This window comes from Sphaerodactylus townsendi, linkage group LG06 (assembly GCF_021028975.2).
Source record: "Sphaerodactylus townsendi isolate TG3544 linkage group LG06, MPM_Stown_v2.3, whole genome shotgun sequence".
In the NCBI taxonomy this organism is placed as follows: Eukaryota; Metazoa; Chordata; class Lepidosauria; order Squamata; family Sphaerodactylidae; genus Sphaerodactylus; species Sphaerodactylus townsendi.
Window position 1 is genome coordinate 24832774 of NC_059430.1, and position 21968 is coordinate 24854741.

The 21968-nt window shown below is 43.7% G+C and overlaps 1 protein-coding gene across 14 annotated transcripts in view; it reads right to left on the bottom strand.

Annotated features, from left to right (window-relative positions):
- Positions 1-1734: 1734 nt before the first annotated feature.
- The window catches only part of WNK1 (WNK lysine deficient protein kinase 1), a 128848-nt gene continuing 108614 nt past the window's right edge, over positions 1735-21968 (bottom strand). For 6 of the 14 annotated variants that reach the window (XM_048501104.1, XM_048501100.1, XM_048501098.1 and 3 more), the window contains 9 exons: positions 21179-21248; positions 20410-20483; positions 19444-20078; positions 18650-18852; positions 17654-17848; positions 13879-13971; positions 8346-8387; positions 4809-4990; positions 1735-4579 (listed from right to left, as the gene is read on the bottom strand). In XM_048501104.1, coding sequence (XP_048357061.1) covers positions 4265-4579; positions 4809-4990; positions 8346-8387; positions 13879-13971; positions 17654-17848; positions 18650-18852; positions 19444-20078; positions 20410-20483; positions 21179-21248 — 1809 coding nt within the window. In that variant the 3' untranslated portion in view covers positions 1735-4264. Of the gene's footprint in view, positions 4580-4808; positions 4991-8345; positions 8388-13878; positions 13972-16481; positions 16525-17653; positions 17849-18649; positions 18853-19443; positions 20079-20409; positions 20484-21178; positions 21249-21968 lie in introns of those variants that run through there. The other 8 variants (XM_048501099.1, XM_048501106.1, XM_048501096.1 and 5 more) reach the window with 7 other exon arrangements.

Genomic DNA, 21968 nt, shown 5'->3' on the forward strand with positions numbered 1-21968 from the left:
CAGAAACCAGAAAACCTGACCACATTCAGATACGGCTGAAGTATCTTCTGAATCTGGAGACTCCACAGGTGTGCAGTTACTTAAGGAGCATATTTTAATCACTGGATGTTTTGGTTAATTTACAATGTATCTTGAGAGTTTGAAGAATAGTTAGAGGAGTGGGATGTCAAAATTGCATGCCTCACCAACATACTCCATGGGCCTGCATCTTAGAGTGTTATTTCAAAACTGCTTTAACTACTTCCTAATCCCAGCAATAAGCTCTGTTTTGGTAGACTGCAGTTTTCTAGTATTCAAAATATACAAAGCTGGCTTTATCACCATATACTTCTACTGGGGATGGGGCGGTCTACAAATCTAAACAATCAATCAATCAAGCATTGTGACTCAGATGGGTACATACATTCTCCTTCTACCCTCCTCTTTTGGATCGAGCACTAGATCATTTAGACAGTTTTAAGCTGTAAAACTGAAGCAGCCCTCTTATTGGCTACAGTATAGACCTATTTCATTTTAGGCAGGAGTACAAAAAGCAGCCTAGCCTTCAACAGTTTGGCTTTTAAACTTCTGTGACTAAGGTACACATTTGTGTTCTGAGAACAGTAGTAACAAAAAAGACCAAAAATATTCAGTATGGCCTCCACCCCCACCCCCACCCCCAATACACACACATAGCGCTGAGAAATTCCTTTCAATTGTAGTGTTGAATTATTCTAAAGTGTTATGAACCTGTTGTGGAGACCCACCATGCAAAAAGCCATTCCTGTAACCTTCAGAAGAGAGGCATAATGCTTTGATTGCCACACTCACCGTACTCCTGTCCAGATCTTCACATTGCCTCTCCTCTGCTATTGGCGGTCAGATGCCTTTCAATTTCACTTGTTTGGTTTCAGTACCAGTAACATGCTTCTTCCATGACCCTAATCACAGCCTTGAATGTAAGCTAAATTCACCTTACCTCTTTCAAGGAAAGTTGGGCAGCAACTGCATATCATATTTAACAAGCATTCTGGAAAAATAGCTTGGTCAAGGCTACAAGCATTTTTGAAGTACCTTAGAGTGTCCAATAACCAGTGCCAAAACTACATATGTATCACAAAGAGCCCCTCGGGGATGGGGCGGTCTAGAAGCCCAAAGTATAAAAATAAAAATAAATAAAGAAAAAGTTTAGCTTCTCTGTAGCCTCTCTCAGTAATACAAGCAACAGAATCAAACATCTTTGGAAATATGGGTGTCTTAACTTTTTTTTATTTACAACAGTTATAGGGGCTGTGTGCATGTAAAAGTTCCGGAAGACATACACAAGTTGCACTACTAAGTGCAGAATACAGTTTGCTGGGAATCCTGGTTTTCACTTTTTTCCATTTGGAAGTAAACTGGAATGCCTGCGTGATGTGTGACTGAATATAGTGGGGTGTGCAATTAGGGGCACAGCTTCCAACATCTTGCATCTCTCCCAAACTAGCAAAGCCACAGTTAGGCAAATATACCTTAATCTATCCAGAATTCCGCTTCCTATAACACACTTTTCGTTTTAGTGTTCATAAGTTATTTGCTCAGATTGGATACTGTCCAAAACTCATCAGACGTAACAAGTTGCACTGCGATGACTAGCCGATGTCCACTCTGCTTCACCTTGTGGTCTCTGTAACAATGAGCTCACTGGAAGATAAACATCTGAGAACAGAGGTAAGAAAAAGCCGCCCAAGAATGGGGGAAAAAAAAACACAGCTCAACAAAAGCAAGTTTGGTTTATTTGAATGATTTCATTAAATATCTACAAAGAAGGTAACAAACTGCAGCACAAAGCGCAATCATACAGGAAGCGCAATGCCTGGATTTAGTGCAAAACATACCATTAACTACGGCCAGGGAAGCCCAAGGTTTGAATTTCTTTTATTTCTTTTTTTTTTACAGTGTACATTGTTAAATAATGTAAAGAAAACATCTGTAATTCAGAAACAGATCTTGTGGAAAAAGGTACTCAAAGTGTAATATTAACACAAAATAATTTAACAGTTCAGTAGCATTAGTTTATTCCTCTAGACCTCAGTTATTTCATCCACAGGAGGGTAATCAATGGTAAATAAAACCAGCTCTTGCATAACTAAGTGAAAACCTGACCTCAAGCATCTGAAACCAAAAGACCACCCTTGTGCAACGCTCAGCTGACCAGTTCCTCTACCGCGAAGTGGCATCTCTCCTTATTGCTCCTTGGTTCTTTCTGCACGTCAGCCTCATTTTGTGTCTTCACAAAGCTTTCCAGCCCCTGCAGGAAGCCCCATTCCCTCCCCCAACTTTTCCCCCCTCAAGTCTGAAAAGTTGAAAAAATGTAGCCCCCTAGACTTCATTCTTTTGCTATCCAGCCCACATGCCCCAGCCCTACCCTTCTTTCTGACACAACAACTGTAAACTTCAACATGAAGTGAAAGAAAAGAAAAACCTGTACATGTGTTTGAAGGAAGAGTGAACTAAGCACAGAAAGAAAAACCACTCCCCTGCAACCACAGAGGAACTTCAGGAACTTAGACCTCCTTAGTAGACTTCCAGATCAGCGGCAAAGCTGCTCCCCAGTACACAGCAGAGCTCCTTTGACCCTTTGCAGCCTGCTGCAGCAATAGAGAGTAACACTAGTTGGTTGCAGTATTTTGTGTGAATAGGGAACCAACATTTTAAGTCAGAAAGGCGGCGAGTGGAAAGTAGGAGATACAGTACGTCTACTAGAAGGCAACAGTTAGTCATAGTCCTGGTACCAGTTTTAAGTCTGTCAGACGTGGAACAAAATTACAAAGACAGAGCATTTTTTTTTAATGCTGGCTGTTTCAAGTGTATCCATCACTGGCAATGGATGTTGCACCAGGACGTTCTGCTCCTGGCCTTTGCGGATTGAATGGGGATGGGGGATCCCAGCAGACACTCTCCCTTCCCAGAGTTATAGCTCCACCCACTTACGTCTTCCTTATTCCCCTTGCCTGCAAAACCTTTACTACATCAAGCTTAAAAGTCTAGCCACTCATAGGAGATGACCTTTTCAAAGGGGGGAGAAAAGCTTCCTCCCTGTTCCCTCTCTTCTTTCCTAGCCCAGGTGTTACTCTGGTCACCATATTCATTCATTTCAGCATTCCCACATTAAACCTTCCTCGCTGTTGTGTCATCGACATTGTATGTTCCCCCTTCACTCTGTAACTTTACTTTCCCAACGTACAGATGCAGTAGCTCCCCGTCCAACACTTACTCTAGACACTATTACAGTATAAACATCCAATGTGTTAACCCTTTGGTATTCCAGTGACTGTGTCCAAATAACCACCATTTCCCTCCACCTGTCTAAAGTCTGCTGGGATGGTGATGCTAACTGCAGAAGCAATAAAAGTCCAAGGCACTAAAATATCCAGCAAGCATACTGGGAGAACAGACAAGTATTCAAGTACATTAATTTATACAATTATACATTCACATTTATCTAATACAATGAAAATACAAAGGAAAAAAGTTAAAGTGTCTCCAATAAGTATCAGGATATAGCTAGCTTTCCCCCCATTTTTTTCCTTTTAACTTGTTTAACCCTCTGTACGCCACTCATTTTTAAACTACTGTTGTCCAACAACATTTATATATCACAGTGTTTCCACATCAAAACTGATGGTAAGTACATGTCCGCAGGGAACTTTTAAAAATTTATCTTCTAAACAATTTTAAATTGCTCTAATGCTGCAGTCAAAGCTGTTAATATCTTTTACTTTAAAGCAGTAATGACCTATCTCAAAGCATGGGCTGTTCTGCAAGTCCACTTCTGTGCCCCATCATCTCAGGAACTCCGGCGTGATATTTTGAGGGAAGGGAGAGACAAGATGGAAACATGGGACAGCTTTTCCCTAAGCTTGATTCCTTGGAGCAAGACAAACGGCAGACTAAAGATTCATGCTAGAACAAATAGCAACTCTCTCCTCTCAAACCACTATGGATTCAGCCTCTTGAACCCTGGTTGTTTTGCAAAAGGCCACTGCTTTGCTTGGTGACTTCCATCGTTACATACTTTGCCACATACAAGAACAAGAGGAAGAGTGTCCCATCATGGAAGATCCTGATAACCCTTCTCCCCATCTTCAGAATGGGGGGCTTTTCTTACTGAGAGCAAAGAGCAATGGTGAGAGGGGGAAGTTGCTCCCCTTTGGGCACTAACAGCCAGTTCATTCCAGCCTAGAAGTTGATTCAGGGCCCTGTCTCCCCCCCAAGTTCTACCCAGCAGTGTGTCTGGGTCTCATTAAGTGGTCCGCAAATTAGAGCCTGGGGGGTTGCTGATAGATTTCTGCAAGTTGCTGATGTTGAAGTTTTGCAATGAGGCAGCTCCAACAGGCTGGAACTGGCCTAAAGGCTGCTGTGCTGGACCACCTGTCCCACTCCAGGGAGCTACAAAGGGCACTGTTGGGTAACCGTACGGCTGAGGGGGGCACATGGCCTTTGTGAAGTGACCTAGAGAGGTAGCTGATGCTGCAGAGATGGGCGTAGCACCAAGAGAGGATGACATCGAGATGCAGAGCTGGCTTGGTGCAGAGAATTTCCTCGCCATTCCCGGGCCCTAAAACAAAACCCAGCCCCCCAAAAAAGTTATTCAAGAGCTGCTAGCAAAGTATTCTCTTCAGGGTCTGCTCTGTATCTTGGCATTGGTTCGTGAGCCTTCTCCCTTAACTGAGGCAAATCCTTCTACTGTGCAAATGTGTGTGACCGTGTGCCTCACTGTGTAGATAAACATGACAACCAAAGATTCACGAGTGCATCTGTAGCAATAACACAGGACAAGGACTTACCTCATAATTATTGTGACCCTTGCTGTTTTTCTTGCCAGAAAGGTTCATGGCATCACGAGCCCAGTTGTCCACTAGCTTGTGCAAGTCGTCGGTAAAAGTCCCTTTCCGGCTAGAGGCAGGAGGCTGAGATTGAGGCGCCTGGCTGTTCACTGCGCCTCCAACTGTATTAGTACTGCTGGTCCCTGGAATGACAAAGCAAGCGGGGTCATTGGATGTCTTACTGTATTATAGTTTTCCAAAGGCCATCAAAACTAACGCAAAAAATGGAAAACAGAAAAGAGCAAGATATTTTAAAAAGCCATGCACATGAATTCTGTAATTCGACACTGAAGACTTCATGGAGAGGAAGGCTTTAAGGCTCAACTAGCAGTCTCTCTCTTGTTGAACTAATTAAGAAATTGTGTGTTATTTTCCTGGGCGGTGGGTGCTCCGTAAAGTTGCCATTTTTCACCAGGGAGTGAATTAGCTTTTGGTATTAATGACATGATGAATAGTTTGATCTGCATCAAGTCAACAAGCACTTATTACATTGGATTGATGTCTTCGCCAACTCTGCCCACGCAACAGAGCAGGAGGAAGTACTCTCAGCATGGGACTACTGCTCCAGTCTGCAGATGGAGAATATGAATCCTCAGGGGCTTCAGACTAGAAAAAGACATTTGTATGACTGGCTGCAATGTATCAAGGACCGGCAGGTTTAATGTCCACCAAGACCACAACATCTAAATGTCAGTGATGGCCACTCCAGTGACAAAAGTGTAGAAAAATAGTGAAATGGAAAAAACACAACAACACTTCTGCCTTGCTCACAACTTATTCAAGAAACAGTAAACTCAATGTAAGTGCTTCACAATGCTGAAAGTGTTGCCTGCGCTGAGGAACAAGTGCCATTGGGTAGCACATTATTCCCCAACTATTAAAAATGGTATTCAAGCCAGTGAGGCCAATGTGTTGGCCAAGATTACACAGGAAGCTTTGTCTGGGGAAGCCTGAAGTGCAGTCCAAGCATTGTACGGCTCAGGAATGAATCCCCAGTCCTGCGGAAGCCCTTCCCATTCAACACAAGAGGAAAGTAGTTGAGTCAGGGCTGAAACTCACTAGATTAGCAGGAGGTAACACAGCAAGTTCAGGTAGCTTGCTTCTAAATCTGAGAAAGAAAATATGTTATCTGACTTGTGGGTTCTCCAGGCTGTGTGGCTGCTGTGGTCTGGCAGTTTTTGCTCCTAAAGTTTCATCTGCATCTGTGGCTGGCATCTTCAGAGGCATGGCACGGTGAGATGAGTGTGTGAGATGGTGCTACAGAGAGAAACACATCTCACAGTGATATGCCTCTGAAGATGCCAGGCATAGATATGGGTGAGACAGAAACAAAAACTACCACACCATAGCCACACAGCTAAGAAAACCCACAACCACCAGTTGATTCTGGCTGTGAAAGCCTTTGGCAGTTCACGAAATGTATGATAATTAAAGCTTCAAACAAAAAAGAAAAAAAAACCCTGACAAAAATGAATCAAGGCCTCCTTTATACCAGGTTAAATCCATACAGTCAGACAATCTGTTCCTGCTGCTTAGGAGTGTGACCTTATCACTAGGAATAATGTCATAGTTACCAGCAGAATTGTGGAGGCCTGCTTGTGAGAGAGAAACTGGCACTGACCCCCCTGGATCCAGGCCAAATGAGACTTCCCTAGGGTAAAATGAGATACAATACAGAGATCCAAGGCCAGAACCTTCTATGACAGTGGTGGCGAACCTTTGGCACTCCAGATGTTATGGACTACAATGCTGGCAGGGGCTGATGGGAATTGTAGTCCATAACATCTGGAGTGCCAAAGGTTCGCCACCACGGTATGGTGTTGTTAGTTTCAAACTCTTCAGTGGCCCGTCATCTGCTTTGAAGACTGGGGAAGAGGTGTTCAACCTCTCCCTCCCACTGTTCTCCCTCCCTCAAAAGCAGCTGTTAACCAGGGAGGGAGGCAGGGATCTAGTCTAGGAAAACAGTCTGGAGGAAAGACCCCCACTCCCTGACCTCTCCTTCCCCAGTCTTCAAAGCAGTCATTCGGTGCAGCTATTCAGCTAAATTGAGGGCAAACCTAAGAATGGATCTTCCACGTTGCATCTAATTTGCCCCTCGGTTACAGCAACTGAGCAAGGTGCTACTGCACTATGACATGTGAACAAGCAGAAACAGCTCTCATTCAGGTGGTTTAAAAGTCCACCCATCCACTCAGTGCAAAATAATAGACAAATGTTATATCTGCCACATGCAGAAATGCAAGGAAGTGGAAAGAAAGAAGAGTGCTATTTGCGCAGGTGATGAGGAGTCAATAGTAATACGATTATAAAATGTGGAACATGCAAAGGAAATTCTTCTGTATAACGTAACAAATCTCAAGCAAGTGATACAAGAAGAACTGAAACAAACACACACACACACATGCACATATACTTCATAAAAAGCAGGCAGGAGAATAACCAGTCCAGGAAATACTGACGCCTCCCCAAAAAAACCTTTGATGCAAAATCGGGGCGGGGGGGATCAGTGCAGTTGAAAATTCCATGCAAGGACCAGCATGTGGCCTTCAGCCTCCTCCTGATGGCCAGAAGTTTCATTCTGGGTGGGTATTTATAAAACCCAGAAAAATAAATAAAATCACCCTTGTACTGTTGGTATCTCTGAGCTACCTGCAAAGACCATAACTAGCAAATGTGGCAGAAATTCAGAGTGAGGTACTATTTTAATGATTGGATAATTAAAAAAAAACCCTTCTTTGAGCACAAGCTATGGTGGAAACCCTCCTTTCCCCCTGGTAAGAATGAGAACTGCTATGCCATCAAGAAGAGTCTGACATTTGCCTAGATCAGTGAACACGGAAAACAACGTCCCTCTAATCTTGCTCAGTCACAGCAAACATTTAGATTCTTATTTTTGGTTCTTTACACCACAAAGCAAAAGCACGAGTTCATCTCTAAGCCTACGGCCCCATCATACAACTCTCCACTTTAATCTGACCAATATGTTTCAGATGAAGGTTTCCACCAGTACATTCCATTGATAATCTGGCCAATGATGGCTCCTTTCTCCACATTGCAGGAACACTGGAGACATCTGTGTGCTTGTCTTCCCCCTTTAAAATATGGAAGCACCGTCCACGAGTCTCTACAGTGCTAAGCAGCCAAGCCCCTTTCAGGATGGTAATAAGCAAATCACCCACACAAAGGGAGATTTTTCATTTCAGCTCAAGATGCTGCATGTTACTGGTGAAAAAGACACATTCAAAGTTCTGTGCTAATCAGCAAGGGGTCACAGAGAAGCTAGGCTGATAGCTGAAACAAGCCTTTCTAGCAACCCCTCAGAAATCACGTGGTGCCCTGTTAGTTCAGCAACATACACTGGAAGAGATAACAGAGACAGACGAGACAGATGCTGTGCTCAAGACAGATTCAGGGAGGTTAAGCTTCAGGGATCAGAAGAAAACTCAAAACAGCAATTTGGCGATCAGAGTTCAGAAATAACCAAAATGCAATAATTACTACAGAGCTGGTTGCAAGGGCAGACTTTTTTCACCATCTTCCCTGAAGCACAAAGAGAAAGCAATTTGTTAAAGAGAACAGTGAAAAACATTTAATGTCAAGCAAACAGCAGAGCAGCCCGGTGAGAAAGCAGGGAGGACACAACAGTAATACTATCACTTGGTGACACTGCGACTCTTTCAGGAGCTCCTCTACTGAGTCTGGATGGGTGGCAACCTGGGACACAGCCTTCTCAGTTATAGCATCAAATCTTGAGAGACACCCCTCCCCCCGAGGGAAATGTGTCTGTTTCCCTTTATCAGTCTCTCTCACCAGCAGGTGAAGATTTTTGTTCTGTTTGACATAACCCCAGTTATGGTTACTGGGGCTCCTTCCTGCTTCTGCTGTTGTTTACGTGTTTTTACTGAACTATTGATAATTTTAAATGTATTTCAACTGCTCAAGTGTTTTAATGTTTGTTATGTTCCCTGCCTTGGGGACTCTGATCATGTGGAACGGCTGCATATTTTCGATAAATAAGCAGAGATAACACCATGGTGACGTCCAATTGAAGGAAGTAACTGAATATTCATATTATATCCCACTGTTTCCCAGATTTATTAAGACTATGGCTTGGACACCAAACCCATCATTAGGGCTTGGACTCAGGTAGACATACCACTTAGAATAGACTTTTGAAGAGGGCAGGTTCTATCGGTGCCTGGGGAAAACAAAAATTCAGTCCAATTAAGATATGGAAATCAAGCTAAGCCCTAACTGAAAGCCTGAAGCACAATAAAGGTAAAGTGTGCCACCAGCAGCCAACCCCTGGCAACCCCATGAGAATCTGCCTTAGGAGGTTTTTAAGGCAAGAGATAAACACAAGTGGTTTGCCATCACCTTCCACTGCAGAGCAGCCCCAGTCTTCCTTGGTGGTCTCCCACTCAAGCACTGGCTCTGGTCAACCTGACTTAGCTTCCAGGGCCTGCCAAAAGCAGGCTAGTCTGGGCTGTTAGGGCTGTGAGGTGCACATTTAAGTCTTTACAACCCAGTGTACTATTTCCTGGAATGTCAGTGCCACCAGAAATAGGAACATATCTGTTGAGCCTCTTCTACTTTTTCTCCAGCTATACAGAGAAATCCATCTGTTATTGAGCCCAGCTTCCTAATGTATAACAAGGGTCCGCCCTCACAGAAACAAGAAATCCATAAACAAACTCAGCATCAAGCCAAGCCGTGCTTTCACAAGCAATGTCCACGTTTACAGGATAGCTGCAATAAACTGAGGGAGCAGTTGAAGTTGTGCCTATGGACCCCAATCATCATTACCTCTCTCTCCTCATTAGGATTTATTTCACAAAAACAGCATCTTGCACTCTCAAAAATGATGCATAAAGATCAATCCCAATGACTTCAAATTTAGAACAGTATGTACTGCACCATGTGAGTTGGCTTACTATTTATTAGCTTTCTTCCAAGACAACAACGCAGGGTAAAGTAACAATTGTTCTCCCAGATTTATCATTTATTACTGTCTAACACTTCCCTGAATATTCTGTTTGTACTATCCACAAACCTATTGTGCCTCAAGTTAACTGTACTAGAACCTTTGCTTTTTTAAGAATCCTAGAACAAGAATTCCATGTTCTTGGTAAGAGTTTAAAAGTTGCCTCAAAAAGCAAGTCCAATTAAGTCTAACAAGTATTGGCAGGTTAACTCTTTGGCTTGTTGATAGTTCAACTTCTTAGAAACCAAACTGGAACATTTCAATATTCCCCTTGCAGCTGCCCTTGTAGAACGCTGCCTTGGAAACTGCTGCTTTGATCATGGGTGACGTACAGAAAAATCCCGAGCCTGGCTGAGCTGCTGCTTGGTGTACTACATTGACAGATGCTCTTAATTATTTGGAAATATAAGAGAACCAGCTGTATTTGTTATCACACCCAGGAAAGAGTGTTCGTCCTGATTCACAACCACCCAACTAATTAAAATGCAGGAAGTTAGACACTACTACTCAGCCTTAGCACATTTCAGGGCCCTCTAGCTCGTTCAAGTTGATAGCAGGAGCTGAAAGACCAGCATTTTCAAAAGCTACTCTCAGCGCTCAACTAAAATCTATTTAATTAATGTTATCATATGTTACAGTTCTTGAAACATCACTAATTCAGAAGCGAGACAATGCTAAAAAGCCAGCACAGCTTATCAGAACAAGATACCCGAGATCCAGGCTGGTGTAACAGTTAGGCAGGGGCTTCCAACACAGCACTTCTGGCGCCTTCCAACACTTTTCCTGTTACCCTCCAAGTAATTTTAGAAAGTGGGTGGGACCAGATGGGGCTCCCCCCAGCAGGGCATCTGATTGGCTGAACAGATTAAAATAGTGTTTCAGTGGCAGCTTTTGATTTTATTCTCCTTCTCATGCCTCCTTCTCCTTCTCAGTGTTGATTTTATTCTCCTTCTCATGCCTCTTTCCTGGTGTATTTGTTTTAATTACTCCTCTTGTCTCCTGCACTTGGGCTTCCTGTGCTTGTGTGGCTCTGCCTCCCATGGTGGTTATTTTGTGGCTGGCTCCACCCCCTGCAGCAGCAATGTTGTGGTTGCGCCCACTATTCTGTGGCATAATTCCAAAGGTACCCAGAGGCTCAAAAAGATCAGAAACCCCAAGTTAAGGTGAACAATCTAAATGGGGGCAGGCGGCGGATTGGCCCACTCAGCTGTGAAACTCAGCAGTTGCTCAAAGGCCAGTAATTCTCTCTCATGGGGGTTGTTATGAGGATAAAATGGAGGAAAGAAGAACCATTTAGGCTGTCCTGAGCTCCTTGGAGGAAAGGTGGAGTTTTAAAATGAAATTAATAAAGATGAGATTATGCTAGTTATGCAACGTAGGTTGCAGACATCTTGATTCCACTTAAGGGACTATAAATATATCTTTCCTGTCCCTGTGATCCAGAAGACATTCTCCACATGGTTTTCAACTTCCCAGGAGCAAGCATGTTTGCAGGAACGGCCCTTGTGCTCAAATCTGTCCTGGCTTTAGTTGCATCTATCCTTGTCATATATCTGTATGAGCTGCTGGGTTAATGTGGCTTCCATTTTAATCACAGGGTAGGTTTTCTGTACCAGAAGTTAAAATGGGGGATGAGAACTGAGAAAAACCAGGTATTCTTCATAGTCTCTGCACATCACGGTGATGGACTTTGCACCTAGCTTCAGCTTCAACACTATAGGTAGCTTTTAGATATGAAATCTTTGGAAAGACAGCCATGACTGTGCATGCTCCTGAGGAAAGAGTTGAGTCTTTTTGGTGTATTCTTTTTCATCCGCTGCTGCAGCAATTAGGACCACACCCAAAGACCGAAGTTAGACTCTGGGCTGTTTTTTCCCCTCTCCTAAATATTTTGTTGTGGCTTTGAGTGAGCCCAGTGTCATTTTTCCTTCTTTTCTCTTCTAGGCCACTCTTTGGGAGAGAGTTCCTTCAGCCTCTAAGGCAATGACCAAGCACACTGATAACAAGCAGAGATGTTTCTACATGGTTGATGCCAGTGTTGCCAAATTCATGCTTCAATAACTTTGAACCCAACACTAACAGAACCGATCTTGAAGGCAATTCAGGAGATCATTCCAGTCACCAGAACACCATTTGCTGAGTAGATTAGATTACCAGATGTCAAACTACTGGAATCCTTTTCTAAAAGCCAGTTGGAAGATTCCCCGAGACTATTCTCCAGCCACCTCATCCTGACCCACTACCACTGACCCACCTTTGATCAGATCTCAAGCTCTTCTAAGTGCTCATTACTAGACTCCTGGAACCAGCACGAACAGCTTTGGAATAACTGATCCAGATCCATGGGATTGGTTTCCATCCATAGGTCATTAATATCCACCTTACTACTAGTATTCATGCAGAGTCAGGCAATACCTTAAGACTTCTTGCAGGCATCACTCAGTGTACAGCTCCCTCATTGTTATTTGACAATAATGACAGTTGGGCTCTAGCATATGATTGACACCAACTGGCAATCTGGTCAGCCACAGCTGTCTCATCAACGCTGTCTTCTGCCTCAGAACCAATGACACACACTTTGACCCAAATGGCTGTGCATGCTACTTTCCCTATAGTCACACCCTGCTACAACAGCGGTAATGATACTCACTGAAGTGGCCCAGCAACCTGGCATATCACAAGAGCCAAGAACAGACTCAGAAGCCTGAAGTCCATCAGTGTGACTGCAAAAATGACCACTCAAAGAACAACGGTTATAATAAACCACATTCCTCCCAACCTATCCTTAGAAAATAAGCAGCTGGAAACACATCTATCTGGACTCTACCATCCTAGATTAAAGTACAACAATGGGAAAGCAGTTGTCTGAGTACTACAACATGAATACAAGCACTGTAACACTAAAGGCCTTTAGCTTAAGACCTCTGTGGCAACTTGCTGAATTAAAGGCGCCCTCATACCTACACTTGAATTTGCACTGAAAAAAACTGTCAACCCAATAGGCTATATGTTGATTGACATGTGCTCCATTATGTGAACTGACTGTATTACATGAAGCACAGCTTTCAGGTGAACAAAAAAAAAATTCAAGACTTCGCAAGCCAGATATTCATGACCTCTGGCTGCTCATTTCCCGTGACTTCTCATGACTCCCCATACGGCAATCTATCCCAATAAGTAAATGAGTCATAAGAATGCATTCTGCTACTTGAACAATCTCAAGCACAACATTCACTTTCATCACAATATATTAGGAAGAGAACATGTAAAAGTTTTAGAATGACCACTGGATATATACTGTGAATGGTTCTTCTCCTCTGAGTAAGGGGGACATTTTGTGCATTCATACCTCTAACTCTTTTTTTACGATGACCCATCCAATTTTTGTTGGGACCCTGTTTTGGGAGGTTCCACAAGATGTCCTCTGCTCACTGGGAGAATGACAGTTGGATACATATTGTGAATGGTCCTTCTCTGAGCAAGGAGGACATCTTGCCCCTCTCAAACTCATTGTAACTGTATTCTGTTTCCTATTCTTCTTACCTTACGCTCCTTCTCCTTCTATAATAGTTAACATTAAGTGTTATAAGTTTGGTTTAGATGTTATAGTTGTTCTAATTAGTTTAAGACTGCTCTACGGAGTTTCCAAACTGAAGAAAATGGGCGGTCTCATCACAAACAGGAAGAAGAAAAAAGTCATGTCTTGCCTCCTTGATTGGATGGTGAGAAACACCCACAAGATTTCCTCCTTGCTCAGAGGAGAAGGACCATTCACAATATGTATCCAATGTTTGTTCTCCCACTGAGCAGAGGACAAAAGATGGGTGGGTCATTATAAAAAGAGAGTGAGTTAGAGGTACGATTGCACAAGATGTCCTCCACTCAGTGGGAGAAAAGGAATGTTTTCTGAAAGGTATACTAAGAGCAACTCAGCCAAACCCTGGGGTTGGAGAAATACAAGAAAGCAGATGTGAATGGACGGCATGTGGCAACAGATCCAAGTAGCAGAAAACAAAAAGACGAGGAAGGAGTAAAGGTGTTACACACAAAGAGCCAAGCAGGGCGTACTCAGAAATCGGGTCCTCCTGCCACCAGGCTTGAATGTCACTCGCTCAGATGCACAGTTAAACTTCACACAGCCTGTGATAAAAACAAAAGGAAGGAAGAACAAGGAGAAGAGAGACAGAACACAACTACAAGGTGTTAGAAACTCTAGGCTGGAGTGGTGAAATGCACTAGCAGGACACAAGAGAAAAAAGCCTCAGGTCAAGAGAAGAGAGGCCTCCTGCCCCCCGCCCCCCTTCCAAACATCACACTTGTCCTTTGCACTAGAACAGATCTAGCCTTCCACGGTTAATTCAACAGCCTTGAATGCCACAAGCAATCTTAATCACAGCAAAGGCTCACACTTATATAATACAAGTGCAAGGATACATGAGGCACAGGTTAGTACGGCTCATACAGTTAGAGAGAGAAATGAGCACATTTTTCCTTCTCTAGAAAAGAAGATTTGGAGGAGGGAGGAGCATGAGTTTTTGACACTGTTCTTTTCTGTGTGTATCCCTTGTTTATCCTTTCCCCTAGACTTACATTCACACATTGCAACTTCAGCCATTCCAGCATTTAGTCATCCAAGATATTTTCAGTGAGGAGGGAAAGAACAAGTGTATTGGGAAATTAATCCTAAGGAAATAAAGCATTCAAATGTGCAATTTCAAAGAGACGTTAAAACTCAAACCAGAATGTTCCAGAGACTACACTACGTTCTCAATATACATATAAAGCAAGCTGGACAAATGTCCAGTTTATCCAAGGCAAGCATATTTTAACCCGTCTCCTGAAGCTTTTTGATTGCAACACAATTGCCACTAAGTCAGTGAAAGCATGCTCTCCGTTTATCTCCTTAATCAGAAGGTAGAAGAAGTAGGCGCCTTCACAGTTATATCTAGGGATGTGAATTTAGATATACCAAACAGGAAAAAAACCTGGCTATTTGGATAAATCCAAAAGCTTTTTTTTGGCTTTTCTCCTTTCTCAAAGCCCATGTAAAGGCACAGGGGGGTGGGGGTGGGGGGTGGGGGTGGGGTTCAAAAACAAAATGTAAAGCCCATTTGCAAAGCAGGTGATTGGGCTTTAAATTTTAACTCACCCACTCCCTTTAAACTTAGTTTAGCTGGTGCTCTGCTGAGTTCCCAGGTGAGTTCTGCTGGCTTGGAAAAGTGCCCCTCCTTCTTTGATGGGTTGCTCTGGAAGGAGCAATCTCCTGTTACCCTTTTCCTGCCCTTTGGCAGGTTTCCAGGGCAACAGGAGGGAGGAAAAGAAGCATCTTGAAGGGACAAATCTGACTGGAATTTTCCTATTTGGCCAATTTTTGCTAGGCTGCTGCAGTCATAATGTGGACTGCAACAACCTATAGAGAGCAGAGGGAGGAAGTGGGGTCAGAAAGCTAGAGTAGTCAATAGGATTTCAGGTTAGAGACAAAACTGCCTTTTGGCGAATCAGAAGTGGGTTTTTTGGCCTGGATTTCTTTTTAAAAATTGTGTGCAGTTAAAGACCATAAAAAAATGGCCTAATTCCAGCAAACCTGATTTCAGACAGAGGTTTGAAAAAGTTCAGTGCAAAGCTTTGCTTTAGCTCCTCCCCCTCCCTCTGAGTTTCTAGCGCTTTGATTGCTGAATTCCTTGGGATTACTGACTGCTTGCATTGGATTCCTGCTGCCTGTTTGTTATGTGGAGAAAAAGATGCTGAATGGTTTGAAATAACTGATTTATTTTTAAACAATTTGGGGGGGGGGATTGTGTGCCTGCCGCACCTTTCTTGGGCGGGTGGGGTGGGCTCTTTGGTCTATTGGGGGCTGGGGGGTGGGCGTTCAGGGCCTAGAGAGGTCTAAAGGAAGACAGGCCAAAAAGGCCTGACAGATTGTCTTTTTCTGTTTGGTTGTGTGGTTCGGGGGGGGGGGGGGGGGGGGATTGACTGCAGTTTAGTTGATTGCAGGGGATTTTTTTTGTTTTGTTTTGCCCTTGTATGGGAGGCTCTGTGGTTTTTTAAACAGGTATTTCCTTGGCTTTTGTGTGTGCATGTTTTCTCACCATTGTTTTGGAGTTTTTTCCTTTTTCTTGGGGGGTTATTTCATTTTTTTCTATTGATTCTTCCTCCCCCATTCATTTTTTAGTGCTAGCTTCTCTGTTGTGTTCATGTGTTGTGGTGAGCTGGGCCCTTGCTCCCTATTTTTCATTCATTTATTTAGAGGAAGGGCAGCCTGTTCATTGTTGTTCTGTTGAGTTGGTGGAGTTACATTGTTGTACTCCTCCTGGCAGGTTTCATTTGAGCCATTCTGATATAGTTAGAAGTTGAGATTTAGATGCTAGTTTTCATAAGGGGGTGTTAGGAATGATTTTTAAAATTTTAATTTAGGTGTAGGGAAATAAATAAATAAATAAATAAATAAATAAATAAATAAATAAATATTTCAGAGTCTGTTAGGTTGCAGTGAAGGACAGGTAGCTAGGCACTGAACTTCCCTTTGTTAGCTAGTCAGAGTTTGGCCTGTGGGAACAACGAACAGCAAGACGGGAATGCAGCAGGGCTCTGGGAGAATGGTAAAAAAAAAGTGGTGTGGTGAAGTAAAGGGCAGCAACTTTACCCCTCACCTGTGCAGAGACCTGCTCTTCAGTGGCCTTCCACCACCCTGACCTTTGCAGGAAACAACAAAAACTCCTGTAAGCCTCTCTTTGCATTCTGCTGTTTAGGCTGCCCCTCCTCCAGCTGCTGAGTCTTTCCTGCAGCAGCAGGAGTTGCCTGGATTGTCTTTTGGGGTGAGCTTTGGTGACAAGAGTGATGCACATCTGGAGTTCACACCAGGGACCAATACCTGGTTGGAGGAGCTAGAGCAGGGGTTGCAAGCAACACCTCCTTCTCTGGATCCTCCAGAGCCAAGCAGGTCTTCCAAGGGCAGAAGGAGAGTGCAGAGGCGGTGCAAGAGGAACAGATGGAGGGGATCCCCAAGGTGCCCTCCCAACCCCTTTCCTTCAGCTATCTCTTCTGTGCTCCCTAGACACAACATGTCCGCCCTGAGTTCCCCACAGGAGTTGGCTCTGGGGGTGCCTGCAGCTGCTGGTCAGCATGGGTAGCCCTTCACATCCTTGGTCTGGAAGCTCTACCAGGTGATGGAGGATCTCTGTTTTGCACAGTGTCAGCTGTGTAGAGCCTGGAGAAGCTGAGGGACAGACATTTGTCATCTCTCAACTTCCTGACTCTGGAACTGACAAAGCACCACCAGAATGGGGTGGGGGTGGGATTTTTCTTTTCCACTGGAAACAATTCAAAACTTCACAGGATAAATGGGGGCACCCCCTTTGGAGGCCCATCGAATTGAACCCCCAACCCAACGTTCTCCAAATATGGGGGTTCTTCTGAGGAGAGTCATCTGATGCAAATTTGGTGCCTCTGTCTTGAAAAACAGCCCCCCTTCTCCAGAGGCCTCCCCCCAAATTTCCCATAAACTTTAATTTGAGCAAAAATGTTTTGGATATCGATAAAAGCTGAAAACCCCCATTTACTGGCATGGGTATTTGACTTTGGGGTTTTTTTCCAAAAATTGAGTCCCAAAAAATTGAATCTGAAAAACACCAAAAAAATAGTGCACACTTCGAGTTACATCCTTACCTTCGTTTGCTATTAACGTGTCATGCCTGCAAAGTTCATTCTTTAAAAACAGTAATCCCAAACATCCTTCCGCCACCCTGACCTCTGGTTGGAGTGGTATTTACCTTCTCCCCCACAATCTAAAGTCTACCCCACGCCACCAATCCACGGTGCTTACCTTGGCCCGGCGCAGAAAGGCTTGGTATGGAAATGGCACCATCACTGGTAAAGGCAGAATAGAGGTTCTCGCTAGAAGGCGATGGTTTAAGGGGCTGTAACAGATGATTCTGTCCTATCTCTGGGGTACTGCCAGGAGGTTGTAAGGTCTGTTGCGGGGGCAAGACTGAAGGTGCACTCTGAGCAGACAGATTGCCTGTGGGGAAAAGGCAAGCAGTTAGGCCAGCACGGTGGATACCTGGTTGTTCTGTTCTAAAAGTGCTGCTCGTGGAGTTTTATGTTTTGCATCATGCTCTGCCAGAACATATAGGGAAGCTATGGTTGCAAACCAGCAAGAAGTAAAAGATGAGTAAAAGGTGAACATCAAGGGTGAGAAAAGCACAGATCAGAAAGGAAAAGGTGTCATATGATTCTTGTACTTGACAGAGAACTACGTATCTTCGCTGTGTGCACAGCTGACACAAACAGGGAAAGCCACTTTTCGCTCCTCATAAACTCTGCTGCACACTGTCATTTATCTTGCCACCTTTTTAGATGTTCGTTTCCGTTCTTAGGCTGTTCCTGTCCAGTGGCTTGTTTTTAAACTGTCAACATGGTGCTAACTGTAAGCCACCCTGAGCGGGACTCTGAAGAGGCAGCATAAAAATATCCTAAATAAATAAATCTAAAATGCAACACTTACAATGAGATTGGTAAGGGATACAGTTGAAGTGTTCTGCAAAACTTATAAACTAGAGTATGCCATAGTGGACAGTGCTGGACCACCCTAAATTCTGAATGAAATTAACGTGGAAGTCAATAAAACCCATACCCTTCTGTAGAAGCCTAATGGAGCCAGGCAGCCTCAAATACCAAAGCAGAAGACAGCAGAATTTCAACAGTAGCAAGTCAAATGGGCCTCAAAATCAGCCTATCCAACAACTCTCAAAAGCTTAGCACCATTGAGCAAAAACTGATTTGTGCAGCCATAACTACGTCATTATTTATGGTGCCATACCCAAAATCTGAGGGCTCTTGTTACCCTGGGAACTGCTGCGGCTGGATTTGCTGCTTTTTCCTTTAGTAGGTCTTCGCCGCCTTCCTGACAGAGGAGCGGCTGGAGGGATGATGACAGCTGGAGGCACCTTCCCCAGTTTTGTATAAAGCAGTTCAATCTCCAGCTTCTGGCGACTCTGAAGCTCCTGGATCTCTTTAAGGTGCCTAGAGAAGAGAAGCACAACCCAGTGTTACAACGCTTCTACTACCCTCCCGTGCCACATCACCAGATGGCTCGAAACTTGGGATTGCTGCAAAGTGAATCCAAATGAGAGATAATCCACCATTAGGAATTAAAGCCAGACGTACAACAATTTTAGCCCACTCATACACATTGATAAGCTAGAAGGTTCACTTGTCTTTTTTAATGAAGTGGCCAAGATGGAGTTATGAGTGGGTGAGGTCCCCAGATTATGGCATGCCTTGGCCATGAATTTAATGGCTTGTTTTTATATTGTGTTGCTTTAACTGTAAGCCAACTTGAGCAGGACTCTGAAGAAGCAGCATAGAAGCAGCATTGATACAGTAAATAAGCCACTTTTCTTTAAGGCGTTTCATCTGCAATGCAAGAAGAATGAACACATGCTCATTCCACTAGGAAAACAGGCACAGATTTTCTAGGTCTACAAGTCCTGTAGACACCTTAATCAATGGCTACAAGGAATTAATACTGCAGTTCCTAAAGTCTTAACCAAGCAAAGATACTTCCAGCCATTTTCCCATAAAAGGGTCTGACAGAAGAAAACCTCCACTTACTTCTCACGTAATCGGCGCAGCTCACACTTCAAGTCTTCATCTTCTATATCCGACTCATTATCACTACTCATGTAGGAAGAGTTAAATGAGTTGCTAAGGCTTTGGGCTGGAAGACTGAGCTTGGACCCAGGTGGATGGAGTGAGTCTGGACTGCCTGAGCCTTCATACATTTCCTTAGCTGCCCTACTCAGGAAGGCAGCTTCCAGCTCAGACGACGGTCCATTCAGCTGCAGGGAAAATCTTCTCCCCACAAGCTCTGATCTAGGAGTCGTGAGCGGCGAAGAAGCCTGCTCCGACTCTGCAGACAGAGGGACTATTCCAGGGATATCCCTCTCCACACAGGTCACCTCATCTTGGGTTCTTGATACAGAAAAGCGACCCACTTGGTCAGTTGTTGTTGTCACCTGGAAACGCCCAACCTTAGTCGGCTGCAGTGGCATGGTGGAAGCTTGTGAAAAGACACCATCCACCACATCTGGGGGAGCTGCCGTGGTTTTGGCAGTTCCACTGGGGCCTGACTTCACCAGAGTACTCTCTGGGCTACTGCTGGACAACGATGAGGAATCCGAGGTGGTTGTGTCAAAATGCTTGGGCTTACTTCCACCAACTTTCTGATCATCCACAGCCACTGACACCTAAACAGGATGGAGACAGGTCATAAACATTCTGCACACCTCAGAGCATATTTCCCCAGAGCTCATGAAAATACAACCCAGGGAAGTAGCCAGTTGGCCATCAGACTAGAAGTAAAAATGTTAGTTATCACTAAATGCCATCAACAAATACTAGACTTGTTATAATGTTAGCAATGTTCCTAGGCTGGAGTGTCACATCCAGGACATCTGGAAGAATATCCGAGTTTGACAACATGAACTAGGCATGGCGTTCTCCCCACTTCAGATCTCCTCTCTGTAAAACGGAGCAACTAGTGAAACAAAGAGGACAAGGCAAACACTTTGCTAGTACCTGAAAGCGACCCATCTTAAGAACTGCAACCCCTGAGGCAGTAGTAGTGGCACAACTCTCTGCATCCCGAGAATCTGAAACCAAGCAAGTGATAAGAGAAGATTAATTTCTTTCTTATCTCACTATGTTGTGAAAATATTCCAGGACTCGGATCAATCTTTTCCCTGGTATTGTAAAAATATCTAAGAAAGTACATCCTAAATGCTCTAACAACTTTAATCACCAACAAGCTCACTACGATGAGCCCCTATTTGAGCAAAGCCAGAGTCTGTTCATTCAGGCCTGTTAGCAAACTTTTCAGCATGACAGGATTCTATGAATATTGTTAGGCATACAGAGGAAGCCTGAAAATAAGTTCATTAACTCACTGCTGCACTATATGAATGGACAGCAGTAAATCAGAAAACACCGTGACAACGACATGGCACTGAGAAAATTGACAGATATCCTGGATCTCTGACCACAGCACAAATTGACACATTAAGCAACAGTATTTTTGTGCAATGGGAGCAAACGCAGCAGTCCTAAAGACGGTCTCCAGCTGTTGCTAAGCAGCCAGGGTTAAAAGTTTTAACCACTGTCACACAAGTGTTCTACTTTTCCACATCCTAGGAGAGTGGATTCATTAGTTCCGGGGCCAAATTCCAAAACCAAAAGCAAGGACTTGCGAGATTAGATAGGATTCTTGTTGAAAACAGAGCAACCAGCTTAATTAATGGCAAATTGCAAGTTTTCTTTTTCATGAACTTTTCACTCAAAGTGATCTTACCGGTACTTGTAGGCTGCTCTGCTGCACTCACTGCTCCAGTAACAGTTGTAGAAGTCGCAGATTGCAGGGGCTGCAAAGAAAAAAAAGTTTTTAGTTTAGTTATTTTTATTACTTGCAGATCCTTTTCCAAAATTCAGGAAAACAATTTGCCTGAACTCTTTTATAAGAGCTCATCCATTTTTTATTTTTTACATTTCTCATCATACTGGGAACTTTTAAATGGCAAACATGGTATTCCCCTCCTCCACTTTATTATCACAGCCACTCAATGAAGCACGGTAGGCAGAAAGTGCACAATTGACCCAGTGCCAGTCAGCGAGCTTCACAACCAAGAGAGCATGTGAACCTAAATCTCCCACACAAACTACTACACTACAGTGACTCTCCTCACAGCTAACTCCGCCACTACTGTGTGTAAAAGGAATCCCATTTTCAAAACGGTTCTCCACAGCAGCTTATTTCCTAAATTAAAAAGCAGTTTTGCTGTCATTGAAACAGGACTTGTTCTTCTCATAAAACAAAATGACATATGACTAATATGCCTCCTGCTGCCTATTGAATGCATGTCCCAGAGCTCTGGCTCCCTGGAGCTTTACCAATTTTTAATTAAGGCATTTTTGCTCACAGTTTCAACTTGTAAAGCAAATAAATTCACTCTGTATGTGTGAGTAAGAGAGTCCTCAGTAATGGGCTAAATTTGTGTCTGGGCTTAACCACTGCAAGTGGGGGTGAGGATATCACATGACTGATTGTTTTAAGACATAAAGAATTTGCTGAATGAAAAAGGACA